This window comes from Schistocerca cancellata, chromosome 2 (assembly GCF_023864275.1).
Source record: "Schistocerca cancellata isolate TAMUIC-IGC-003103 chromosome 2, iqSchCanc2.1, whole genome shotgun sequence".
Taxonomy (NCBI): Eukaryota; Metazoa; Arthropoda; class Insecta; order Orthoptera; family Acrididae; genus Schistocerca; species Schistocerca cancellata.
Genome location: NC_064627.1, coordinates 1,139,515,264 through 1,139,528,676, shown reverse-complemented (window position 1 = coordinate 1,139,528,676; position 13,413 = coordinate 1,139,515,264). Strand labels below are relative to the sequence as shown.

General features: G+C 41.4%; 1 protein-coding gene across 1 annotated transcript in view; it reads right to left on the bottom strand.

The window, feature by feature from the left end:
* LOC126163174 (UDP-glucosyltransferase 2-like) overlaps window positions 1-13,413 on the bottom strand; it is a 96,904-nt gene that overhangs the window by 57,978 nt on the left and 25,513 nt on the right. The window contains exon 2 of the mRNA XM_049920125.1: window positions 3,907-4,085. Coding sequence (XP_049776082.1) covers window positions 3,907-4,085 — 179 coding nt within the window. The remainder of the gene's footprint in view (window positions 1-3,906; window positions 4,086-13,413) is intronic.

Genomic DNA, 13,413 nt, shown 5'->3' with positions numbered 1-13,413 from the left:
CCGTGGGACGTAGCCTTTTCCATGCGATTTACAGTGGCTCAATTCAGTCAACAGATGCAGAATGTAAATACTATGTCGATTTCAGCCACGTATGAAACGGAAGACGAAAATTTAATTGCGATAGGGGACTGGAATTCGACAGTAGAAGAAGGAAGAGAAGCAGAAACTATATGTGAATATGGACTTGGGGGAAAGGTATGAGAGAGGAATCCAACTGGTAGAATGTTGCGGAGAGCATAGTTTAATCATTGCTAACACTTTTTATAAGAATCGTGAAATAAAGTTGTATTCCTGGAAGAGACCGGGAGACACTGGGAGGTTTCAAATTGTTGTATAATGCTAAGAAGGTGATTTCTGAACCAGATTTTAAATTTTAAAGGATTTCCAGGGGCAGAAGTGGACCCAGGCCATAATTTATCTGTTAGAAACTTAGATTGAAACTGAAGACATTGCAAGAAGGAAGGAACTTAAAGAAATGGACCTCTTCAGCTGAAAGAACCGGAGATTGTTGAGAGTTTCAGAGGGAGCATGAGGCAACGGTTCACCAGAAAAAGTGGAAAGAATACAGTCGAAGTAGTTTCGAGCCGGGACCCATTTTCAAATCATCGTAACAGTCAAAAATGATATTTCCTAAAACGCAAAAACCATGTCAAAAATGTGCAAACGAACGTTACAGCGCATCTGTAAGCCCTGTACTGTTCGTAGGTACATTTCTGACATCGGTTTTGCATTTTCGAAAATACCATTTTTGACTATGTTACTACGATTTTAAAATGAGCCCTGGCCAGCAACTACTCACCGACTGAATATAAAGTTAATTTTTCAACTTCGTTTGGTTTTTCGTTGTACTGATTAAAAGAAATTGCTGACCCATTCGAGCGTGCTGGAATTCCGAATGGGAACCTTGGAGACATGAAATAGTGAAGACAGCAGAGAATAAAATAGATAAAAATACAAGGACAAGTAGAAATCCTAGGATAACACGGAGATATTCGATTTAACCGATGAAAGGAGAAAATGACAAAAATCCAGAAAATGAAGCAATTGAAAGTTAATACAAACGTCTGAAGAATGAGACTGACAGGAAGTGCGAAACGGCTAATTAGGAATGGCTAGAGGACAAGTATAAGGATTTTGGAGCATATATCACTGGGGTTGCACCAAACCAGTCTCAGGACTGAAGACCACAACAACAACAACAACAACAACAACAACACTAGGGGAAAGATAGATACAGCCTGCGGAAAATTAAAGACGCCATGGGATAAAAGACAAACAACTGTATGAATATCAAGTGCTCAGATGGAAAATCACTGCAAAGAAAAGAAGGGAAAGCTGAAAGGTGGAAGGAGTCTATAGAGGGTCTATGTAAGGGAGATGAACTTTAAGCCAGTATTACAGAAATTGAAGAGGACGTAGATGAAGATGAGAGATATACTGTGAGAAGAATTCGACACAGCACTGAATGAGTTAAGTCGAAACAAGGCCTTGGGCGTAGACGTCATTCCTTCGGAACTATTGATAGCCTTTGAAGAGCCAACCATGAGAAAACTCTTCCATCCGACGTACAAGATGTATGAGGCAGGCGAAATACCACCAGACTTTAAGAAGAATGTAAATAATTCCAATTCCAAAGAAAGCTGTTGCTGACGAGTGCGAAAATTACGGAACTATCACTTTAATAACTCACGGCTGCAAAAGACTAAGTCGAATTTTCTATTGAATTATGGGAAAACTGGTACTATCCGGCCCAGGAAAAGATCAGTTTGGATTGCAGCGAAATGTAGCAACACACGAGGGAGTAATGACTGACTTATCTTAGAAGACAGGTTAAGGAAAGGCAAACCTATTTTTATAGAATTTGTAGCCTTGGAAAATTATTTTAACAATGCTGACTGGAATTCTCTCTTTGAAATTCTGAAAGAAGAGACAAAATGCAGGGAGTAAAAGGACATTTACAACTTGTACAGAAACCAGATGGTAGTTCTAACTCTAGGGGCATGAAAGTGAAGCAATAGTTGAGAAGGGAGTTAGACGGGTTTGTACCCTATCCCCGATGTTATTTATTCTGTACATTGAACTAGCGATAAAGGAAACCAAACAAAAACTTGTATTATGAATTAAAGACAGGGATAATAAATAAAACTTTGAGATTATCCGATTACGCTATAGTGCTGTGACAGAAATGACTTAAAGGGCAACTGAACGGATTACAGTGTCGTGAAAGGAGCATGTAGGATGTTCCCATGTTGTTCCTGATCTTTTAATGTGTCCAGAATTCGGACTGAGAATAATTCGCTTCTCTTTATATTCCCGCTTGGTTGTATTTGACCCTACAATCCCCAGATTATTCACTACCTTTCCTCCCATACGATTTTCCGCAGATAACTGAATCAGCTTCAAAGTGAGGCATTTATACATTCTCTCTCGCTTTCCCACAGGTCAGTATTGGAAGTTGTTGAGAGCTATTTGTTTATATTGTTTTGCACCTCTTCTTTACTACTCGGCACAAATTTTCTTCCTAGACGCTTCAGTCGAAACTTTGCATTTCTATACGAGTACACTCAGTTTTGCCCAGCTGTGAGTCTCCTCGTGTTTCGAATTGTGAATCTGCAATTGGTTCAGCTGGAGTTCCAGGGCATCGTCAATCGTGTCGTCCTAAATGACCCCTATCGCGGATGTTTCTGAGCTTTTTGTTAAAAACAGTTCAATCACAACTGCAATGTTCTTTGCAGGTCTGGGTGTTTTCCGTTTGTTATCTTTTTTCATTAATGCCAGCTGATCTATAATCTTCAACTTTACTCGTAGCCTAGGCTTCACTGTGAGGTAATGGATAAGTATTTGGCGCTCCTTAGTCGTTCTAACTCTAACTCCTAAAGAAGAAACGAACGTCCGTTTCAAACATCTGTAATATAACTTGTGTGCAGGCTCACTGTTTACACGTTCGGTGTCATTCATACCAAATGAATTACTTTCAACTTATACGGCACCGTTTGCTACCAATTCGGCACTTATTCCTGCTAGGAACTCCGAAATTAAAGGTTATTGTGTAGTAAGGTGGTGTTCAAGACTGAATTTTCATCCGGAATAGTCCTGTTTAACGCGATCTGTTTCATTTCATATGAAGCAAGCTGGTAATTGCTCCATGTGTGCAACATATGCTTGACAGCCATCAGTATTCATTCTGGACGAGGTCTTATTCCGTTTTGGGCGGGAAATAGATAAAAATTTGCCCATACCTCGTTCCGGACTGCACAAACACTGATACTAGTCAGCAATTTGAGTTTTATTACTTTGTATGGAATTTCCATAGTATGTTAGAGAGTCGCACATTTGTCAAGTAGGCTTCGACTGGATTAACAGCAAACTTAGAGACTGAGTATGTTGCTAATTTAACTTACAGTTGCCAAGAAACTCACGCATTATTCGCTCATACACTAAGTTGCAGCAAATTAAGTAATAGTATAACAACTTGTCATTGTTAAGTGGCATATTGTGTACTTCATCGCTTGTTAGTTTCGTGTAGGTAACAACCCATTTCTTAATTTCTGGAGCTATTGGTCGCCCATTGCTGTTTATACTTTTTCACCACTTACGAAAGGGTAAGGACTATAAGTTCCCGCTTAATGGAGCTGCGTAATAGACACTAACCGAGACGGGAGGACTAGCATTGGCACTGGCTGCAGCGTACTCAAGTCAACACTGCCCCAGACCTAGTATAGAACTCAATACTCTAACAACACTACTATGTTCAACAACTTCAAACAGCTCTCTCACTTTCGTACAGCACTTCAGCTGAAGATTTATATCAAGTAAGTGATCTTGGTAACATTACGAGAATCCCGTCTACTGCCCTACCGCAAGTTTCGTACTTTATAACTAGAAGCAATCCGTTTATAAACTTACCTTGAGAGGTCTTGCAGTAAATAAAGTGACCTCGTGGCCCCTTGCAAGTAAAGCATTCGTTAATATGCGGAACTGCGTCTGGTGACTGTGAGATGGCGTTGGGACCACCACCAGTATCTTTGAGGCAAAGGTTTCTAGTGCCAACACCAACAGCAGAGTAACTACTCGGAAGAAGCTTCCTGTAACGAGAGAAAATCAACATGGTTACAGACTTATTCGATAGTGTTTTGAAGACAGAGACAGCAATGGACTAAAACTGTCAAGGGAACCAACAGACCTATTAACCACGGATATTGATGAGTCTTAGGTATGTTGTAAAGGGACGTGTCATGAATATGACTTTTCGTGTGATAGCCCCTAGTTTTCAAGAAAACCAAGGTTGAAGTTTTATGCATTCCTCCAAAACCTGTAGCGTTAGTTACAGGCAGTTTTTTACGTATTGATAACAGAAGGAAAAAGTAAATAAGATTTTTTGCTGCACTTGACATCAGAGCATCACCGGCTTGAAGAGATAAGGTTCTCGAATAAAATATACGAACGTTCTGAAGGGAGCCATTGTGTACACTTGTATTTTTACCAGTCACTCTTACTTTTAAAATTTTATTTTCATTTATTTACGCGGTACATTTAAACATTTTACTTTAAGTTGTAAAGATACTGTTTTGGCATACTTTGAGAATTGTGTCGCATGCCGACGAAGGCAAACTGTGTTACTGTAGGTTCAAATCTCTTTGCGCTTCTTTTGCATTATTTTAACAAAAGCAGTAGATGGAATTTTTTATGTACAAGAAAATCCGAGCTTATGGAATCAGAGCTAAGGAATCGAACCTGCGACTGTAGCAGCAGCGCGGTTCCGGACTGAAGCGCCTAGAACCGGACTAATTTGTGAAAGCAGGAATGGCAAACATGTAGATTACAGATTATTAACCGTTCCATTACTTTTTTCTAATACACGGTTGGCACATACGTTTTCGTTATATCATGAATTTTCTAAGTTTATACCGATCTTAGACTAACGGCATTTATGTTGTTTGGCTGGTGTCCAAGTGGTAATTTCATTCATGCACAGCACATATAGCGAGTTTTATGTGGTAGTTTTCAAGTCTCCAACAACATTCCATTCCAGTTCTGCCAGAATTAAAAACACACAAAATTTACACCAGACAACACTACACAGAAAAATACAGCGTATTGAAAACTTTTATGAACGGGGAGAACGGTTTTCTGGTGGCACTAAGAGTCCATCTACGTGGTAAGTGCCAGTTTAGGTGCTCATGTATAGCTAAGATGCTTTGTCTTCTTTGAAGAATGATGCGATATGCCTGCTCCACGGCTTCGACGCGATAACTAGCGTCCCACAGTGTTCAGGTGTAGGTGTCAAGTTTGATATTTACGTGGTCTCAAATAATTAAGTTTGAAACTTCTATTTCGATGTTAGAGGTAATTGACATTTATTGTAGGACAGACATTTCATACACGATGAGCCTTCAAGAAAGTATGCAGACGCAGACGCTGCGCCTGCCGACTTCTACCAATAAATGAAACACATTTTGATTCCTGATAATTACGATGGACGGCTTACTCTGCACTCACTCAATTCTGTGATGAATTTGTCGGTGTATTCAGACATGTCGAGAGCGATTTGGTTGATTCATTGATTTTCTACCGGCAGGCGTCCTGCGAGATACTGCAGGAAAGAAAAGTAGATGCCCATGATCAGGCAGTAGATTCCTGTAGCTACTTGTCGATACCGATGTGAGACCAGGAGTATCATGTGTCGTCCGTGCATTTGGATGCAAATCTCCACTTGTCTCTGCAGTGAACTACAGATTCATTCTAGCAGCTCTGGATCACCTAGTAAATCACGACAGAATGAGATTTTCGCTCTGCAGCGGAGTGTGCGCTGATATGAAACTTCCTGGCACGTTTAAACTGTGTGCCCGACCGAGACTCGAACTCGGGACCTTTGCCTTTCGCGGGCAAGCGCTCTACCAGGCAAAGGTCCCGAGTTCGAGTCTCGGTCGGGCACACAGTTTTAATCTGCCAGGACGTTTCAAATCACGACAGTTACTTCCTCCAGTGCTTCAGCCGTATCAGCGGAAATGCAGTACTTTTCACTTTTGAGATTACCCCTGACAGCAAAATGCAGAGGACTGAGAATCGGTGATCTGGGACCTATCCATCTTGGACTGGTGCAGTAGATGCCTCAGATCAACTGAAAATTATGGATAGTCAACATTCATACAAAAACTCAAAAAGTTTTTTTAGGCAGTCACAAACGTTCGATATGTGCCCCTTTAGTGATTCGGCAGACATCAAGACGATGTCCCCATCAATGAGTTGGAAAGCATCGTTGATGCGAGCTCGCAGTTCTGGCACGTTTCTTGGTAGAGGAGGTTTAAACTCTGAATCTTTCACATAATCCCACTGAAAGAAATCGCATGGGGTTAAGTCGGGAGAGCGTGGAGGCCATGACATGAATTGCTGATCATGATCTCCACCACGACCGAGTCATCGGTTTTCCAATCTCCTGTTTAAGAAATGCCGAACATCATGATGGAAGTGCGGTGGAGCACCATCCTGTTGGAAGATGAAGGCGGCGCTGTCGGTCTCCAGTTGTGGCATGAGCCAATTTTCCAGCATGTCCAGATACACGTGTCCTGTAACGTTTTTTTCGCAGAAGAAAAAGGGGCTGTAAACTTTAAACCGTGAGATTGCACAAAACTCGTTAACTTTTGGTGAATTTGTAACGCCGGAAATGCATATCCTCCTATTTCCATCTATTTTACTATAATTTTTTTCCTTGTTTTGTTACCTCAAGATATGACATTTCTGTCTCTTTACATATTGTAATTGTTTTACTATTTGTATATATATATTTATGCATTTATGTCGATGTATAATTGGTTTGTTTCGTAAATATTATTTGTATTTTTACGCTGGGTCTTGCGTAGGGAAAACTGCTATCGAACGATTACATCGATAGGTCGTGTGAAGAATCAAAGTGTGTAGGATCTTTGGGTAGTGTGAACTCTGCCACGTGGATCGCGGGCTGAGCAGAGAGGGTCTGGCTAGGGTAGTGCAGTGGAGCAGGTGTGTTGTGTGACGCTCCCGCGAGTTGCCGCGCTTTCGGGGTTGGGCAGCATGTAATTGCGCTCGACTTGCTATGATAGTTTCTGACACGGTGTCGCGGACGGGAAGCATTAGCTGGCGCACGTCAAGAGCCCGTTTCGCCTGGTGACCGTGTCGAGAAGAAGGCGCGCCAACATCCAGCTTCTGCAACAGCGACGGCCGATAATGAGTGACTGTCGCCACCTCCTCGATCGACGGCTTCAAACCTTCAATCAACCAACAAGGAAGACTGGAAGCACGTAAAGTTTTAGAACTGTATGGCAGACCTCAGCTTTTCAAACTGTTCAAATCACAAAATTACAGCAACTTAGCATGAACGTTTGTTGCTCACTGTCCCATTTGCATTACCAAGCAGGGTCCCTTCCTTTTCCGGAATGAACCCGAGTGTCGTTGAAATTCAAACGCCAGCATCATTCGATTTCACTGTTTTAGTTTCGAAGTTCAGTTAAGGTATTCATAGCTGGCTACAATATTCAGATTACACAAGCACAAATTAAGAGTGCGAGTTTTGTTACCGTATTTTAGCTTACCTGCGACTGCAGCTCAGCTTGGTACGTACTAAATTACTACTGTTAATTGTTCAGAATCATTTAATTCAAGTTCAAAGTTAAATCTCTTATTTCTAAATTGCGTAGATTCAAGTAGCTTTTGAAATGATTGTTGAGGTAGTCCAAGACTAACCGTATTTTACTGAATTTCGATATGCTTCAGAAACAAAGCACACTATTAATTTCAGTCACAAAATTAACTTTCAGTTATCCGGTTTATTAATTCTTTTGCTAAATTAAGTCAGAGTGTAGCGAAATTTATTACTTCTGACAGACTTTCAGTTTTCACACTACACATGTCAACCTTCAGTTGCCACGCTTCTAGTGCTAATTATATGTGTAATAACCTTTCTTTTTCAGTTACTATAGTAATTGTCCTTAGGACTGGCGACCGTAATTTCCCACAAATCTCAAATATCTAATTACCGCTAGTTAATTGTTAACGTAACAGCTGCACATTTCCTTTATTAACTTTACCCCTTTTCAAAATTAATTTCCACCTGTTTCATTAGCATTTTTCCTTTCATTTAGATGTAACCCTTTCCTCCCTCTTTACCGACAAATTAACTTCGGTGACGATTGCTTTTCCCAAATTTCCATTAGGTACACGCGGTTTAATGTTTCACTGTCATTAAGGTCGATAAGTGAGGGGGAGGTTACAAATTGCGAATTTGCTGCACGAATGCGTGAAGATTCTCTACCGCCCAGATTCGCACATTGTGTCTGTTCACTTCACCATTAAGAAAAAATGTTGCTTCATCACTGAAAACAAGTTTCGCACTGAACGCATCCTCTTCCATGAGCTGTTGCAACCGCGCCGAAAATTCAAAGCGTTTGACTTTGTCATCGGGTGTCAGGGCTTGTGGCAATTGTAAACGGTAAGGCTTCTGCTTTAGCCTTTTCCGTAAGATTTTCCAAACCGTCGGCTGTGGTACGTTTAGCTCCCTGCTTGCTATATTCGTCGGCTTCCACGGGCTACGCGTGAAACTTGCCCGCACGCGTTCAACCGTTTCTTCGCTCACTGCAGGCCGACCCGTTGATTTCCCCTTACAGAGGCATCCAGAAGCTTTAAACTGCGCATACCATCGCTGAATGGAGTTAGTTGGTGGATCTTTGTTGAACTTCGTCCTGAAGTGTCGTTGCACTGTTATGACTGACTGATGTGAGTGCATTTCAAGCACGACATACGCTTTCTCGGCTCCTGTCGCCAATTTGGTTCACTGCGCTCTCGAGCGCTCTGGCGGCAGAAACCTGAAGTGCGGCTTCAGCCGAACAAAATTTTGAGTTTTTCTACGTTTCTGTAGTGTGTCGTGACCATATGTCAATGAATGGAGCTACAGTGAATGTATGAAATCGCTTCAATCATTTGTAATACCCTGTATATATATAAAATAGTGTCCCAGCTATCTTGTCCACCCAAAATATCTCTGGAACAATAACAGCTAATGGAAAACGACTTTCACCGGTATCAATTTAGGGCTGGGGCCCATGAATGTACATATTTGGACACATTCTAAACCGAAAGCATACGTGTTTTTTAAAACAAACTAATTTTTTTTTCTAAATGGACCTATATTTTTTCTTCATCAATCCATAGCGTGATAAAGCACATACAGAATGGCGTTGATTGCATCGGAATATTCCCATTACATCCCGAGATATTAAGATGCGAAGTTGACGCTTGAAACACCCGACATGCGCTGCTAGCGCACGTCCTGAGGCTCAGGCGTGAACCCCATACTGCCCGTAATCGCGATGTGATTGACATGCGTAATCACACTTCCATACTTATCAAGAGGTCCGAAACGAATAATACGGTCTGCTGCCATCCTGCTGCGATTACGGGCAGCATGGGGTTCACGCCTGAGCCGCAGGACGTGCGCTAGCAGCGCATGTCGGGTGTTTCAAGCGTCAACTTCGCGTCTCAATATCTCGAGATGTAATGGGAATATTCCGATGCAATAAACGCCATTCTGTATGTGCTTTGTCATGCTATGGATTGCTGAAGAAAAAATATAGGAGGTCCATTTAAAAAAAAAATAAGTTTGTGTTAAAAAACACATATGCTTTCGTTTTAGAATGTTTCCAAATATGTACATTCATGGGCCCCAGCCCTACATTGATACCGGTGAAAGTCTTTTTCCGATAGCTGTTATTGTTCCAGAGATATTTTTGGTGGACAAGATAGCTGCGACACCCTATATATATATATATATATATATATATAAGGCAACGTTCGGACTGACTGTAGGCGACGTTTAAGAGGGGATTCCACCCCTAAGGTGGTGAAACAGGGGATGAAAGGTGTTTTCTTAATGTGTTTATGTTAAGAGAATTTCGAAGATCTATGAAAACTGGTACCTGGTGTCTGTCAGAAATAAAGAAATATATCTTTCAGTATTTTTGGAAATTTAAGACCTACGAGAGATAAGTAGTACATGAAAGTTATTTTTGAAAACAAATTATTAAATAACCACTAAACTATTTTTAAAGCTCGGTTACAAATAGTTTCTCATTGTTTTTGGAAATTGAACCCCTAAAAGGGTCAAATAGGTCCAGACTGATTTAGTGACTCATCATCGTAGAGGCCAGACCGCTAAGGATAGAAACTTGAAATTTGGAGCGGGTGTTCATCCTATTCTGTGGGCAGCGTTTAAGATTTTCTGGCGTAACGTCAAGCGCCGGTACGACGATCCAGAACGGAAGAGCAGAGACGGCTGTGAGGCGGCGTCAGACTGTAGTAGGCTGACGGACCATCTAGGACAGGGACGGGCTAACGCTGCACGCGGCTCATGAGCGCACAGCGCTGCACGTGTGCTGCTCGCGTGCAGGCGTCGACCGGGGCTGTGGCGGCAGCCGGCAGGTTGCGGCAGTGTAGTGCCAGGCTAAGAGCCGCGGACGTTGATGCGAAGCGACCGCTACGTAGTGAACGTTGTATTTCAATAACCGGAAAATGCAGAGTGAATCAAGGAGACGGAGAATTGGAGATTTGCTATCTTTTAAAAAGGAATGGGAGAATCGTTTTTTCTCTGTGGGAAAACGTGAAAATTGGAAATGTATAATATGTGACAGTATTCTCGCTGGTGAGCGGAAGTTTAATATTGAACGCCATTATAATAAATTTCAGTATGTTGCCGTTCTTAGTGCAATAAAAGAGGACTTTCTCAAGCGATTTGGGGATATATCTTACTTATCCCAAGGTTTTAAATAGTTCTCGAGAGAATCTGGTTTCTGTAGAAGATATTCATCTCAGTTTGCAAATGGAATTAATAGATCTACATTGTAATTCTCGCCTGAGAGACAAGTTCCTTTTGGCAACACGTATAATAGTTTTTTATCACGACTTTCCACAGCAAGAGTTTCCTCGTCTCCATCGCGAAGCCATGAAGATAGTCAATGTTGGGCTCGACATACTTTTGTGAGAGATTTTTTTCTGTTATGAAAATTAATAAGTCTCGGTTAAGAGCAAACATCAGTAATGAAAATTTACGTAACTGTTTGCGTTTGTCTGTATGTAGAAATTTTGTTCCAGACATTAAACGTATTGTAAACTCCACCTGTGATAATTAAATAAAACGTATCGTAGGTAATAGGTACTCTTTCAAACCATGATTACTTTCAAGCACTCCTACTAACCTTATTCCTTCATTTAATAAAGCAGGCCAGGAAACAAAACGCATTACAGAGGAAAAAGTCGAGAGACTGTATGGTGGGGAGGGGTGAGAAGCGGGTGGACAGCTTGCCCCTGTGTGAACGCAGAACACCTGTTAACTGCACACGTGCATGTGCACCGCACACGTGCAGGATTCCTGCCCGCCCCTGATCTAGGACGACATCCAGACAGGAGCCGCCTCTACATGAAGAGAATACAGGCGCCGCGGAGCGTAGCCGGGGCCCGAGTTGAAGACGAGCCGTCCTCCGAACGCTACAGCAGTGACCTATGAACTGTATTGTTTTGTCTGCATTGGAATTGTGTATACCGTAGGACGCTATTTCCAAGTCGCAATTTGCTTGCGACACACCTCTGTGAATACGAAAACTTTTGTCATTTACCTTACGGTGAGAAACTTCATTAATGTGATTTGCTTTAATTGTTTTCTAGTGATCCGAGAAAGCAAGTTTCCTAGGCACCCTATATTAGAAGAGTGGGCAGAAAACAACAGAAGATATTGCTCGAAATTCCGCTTCTAAACAGGTGAAACAGAGGATGGAAAGATTTTTGAAAAGCTGTTGCTATGAACGCAATTTTGTAGCTAGATCTACGAAAATTGATATTTTCAGTCAGAAATTAAAAAAGCAAGAATTTCATCTTTTTTGGAAATTCAACTCCGAAGGGAACAAAACTGTGGCGATATTTTCAAAAAACTAAATTATTAAAAAACTACTAGACCATTTTAAAGCAATATCTATGAAAATTGGTGTTTGACTTCTCGGTTTGAAAACTTTTTTTCAACTGAACTAAGGGCGTGCAACACAGGAAGGAAGTTCTTAACAAAACATTTCCTTATACACTGGCATAAAAAAGTCTTAACACCAAGAAGGAGTGGTCTGAAAGGTAATGTCTAATCCAGTTTGTTGCCAGTCACGTAACAGTAGCGCTATAAGTGCCACTACGAGGATGCAAATCAAGTTTACGAACTTCCAGCATGCTGGAATAATTATAGGTCAGCAACTTCTGATAATCAATACAACGAAAAACCAAGCAAAGTTGCAAAAAAAGATGAAATTTGCACCTTTGGTTGGTTTTTCCTTGTATAAATCAGGTTTGTTAAACATCAGCTGTAATGGCCGTGAGCGTTAGTTACCTTTGAGACTGGACGTGAGCAGTTGATGTTAACCAAGAATGCCTCTAAGATGCCATCATCAATATCTCATTGGGTTTGAACGAGTTCGTCTAATAAGGTTGCGAGAAGTTTGATGTTCATTCTGCGATACTGCTGAAAGACTTGGCAGGAATGTATTTACTTATATGAATACACACCATATCCATGTAAGTATAGCCGGCCTGGGTAGCCGAGCGGTTCTAGGCGCTACAGTCTTGAAACGCGCGTCCGCTACGGTAGCAGGTTCGAATCCTGCCTCGGGCATGGGTGTGTGTGATGTCCTTAGGTTAGTTAGGTTTAAGTAGTTCTTAGTTCTAGTCGACTGATGACCTCAGATGTTAAGTCCCATAGTGCTCAGAGCCATTTGAACCATTTAAGTATATAGTTATGGCAATACCGGCCATAACCTTCTTCTGTGCGGATGCACACATATTACGCGAATTCTCACGGGACTTGCTAACAAGGGAACCTCCCCATCGCACCCCCCTCAGATTTAGTTATAAGTTGGAACAGTGGATAGGCCTTGAAAAACTGAACACCGATCAGTCGAAAAAACAGGAAGAAGTTGTTTGGAACTATGAAAAAAATAAGCAAAATATACAAACTGAGTAGTCCATGTGCAACATAGGCAACATCAAGGATAACGTGAGCTCAGGAGCGCTGTGGTCCCGTGGTCAGCGTGACCACCTGCGGAACGAGAGGTCCTTGGTTGATTTTCTACCCTCGAGTGAAAAGTTTAATTTTTTGTTTTCAGACAATTATCAAAGTTCAGGTACTCACACATAATCAACTTCGCTCTCCAAAATTCCAGAAGATGTTCAGATTTGCTTGGACATATGCAGGATTTGACTGTCTACACAAGGAAAAATTTGAAAACGTTAAAAACACATGTTTTGACAGAGCACAGGGAAAACTGTGCGACTGTGAAACTGTTGCATTCATTTGTTGCAGTTTATGTGACAAAGTCTTATGTTTCAATCACTTTTTCGGCAGTGATTATCACA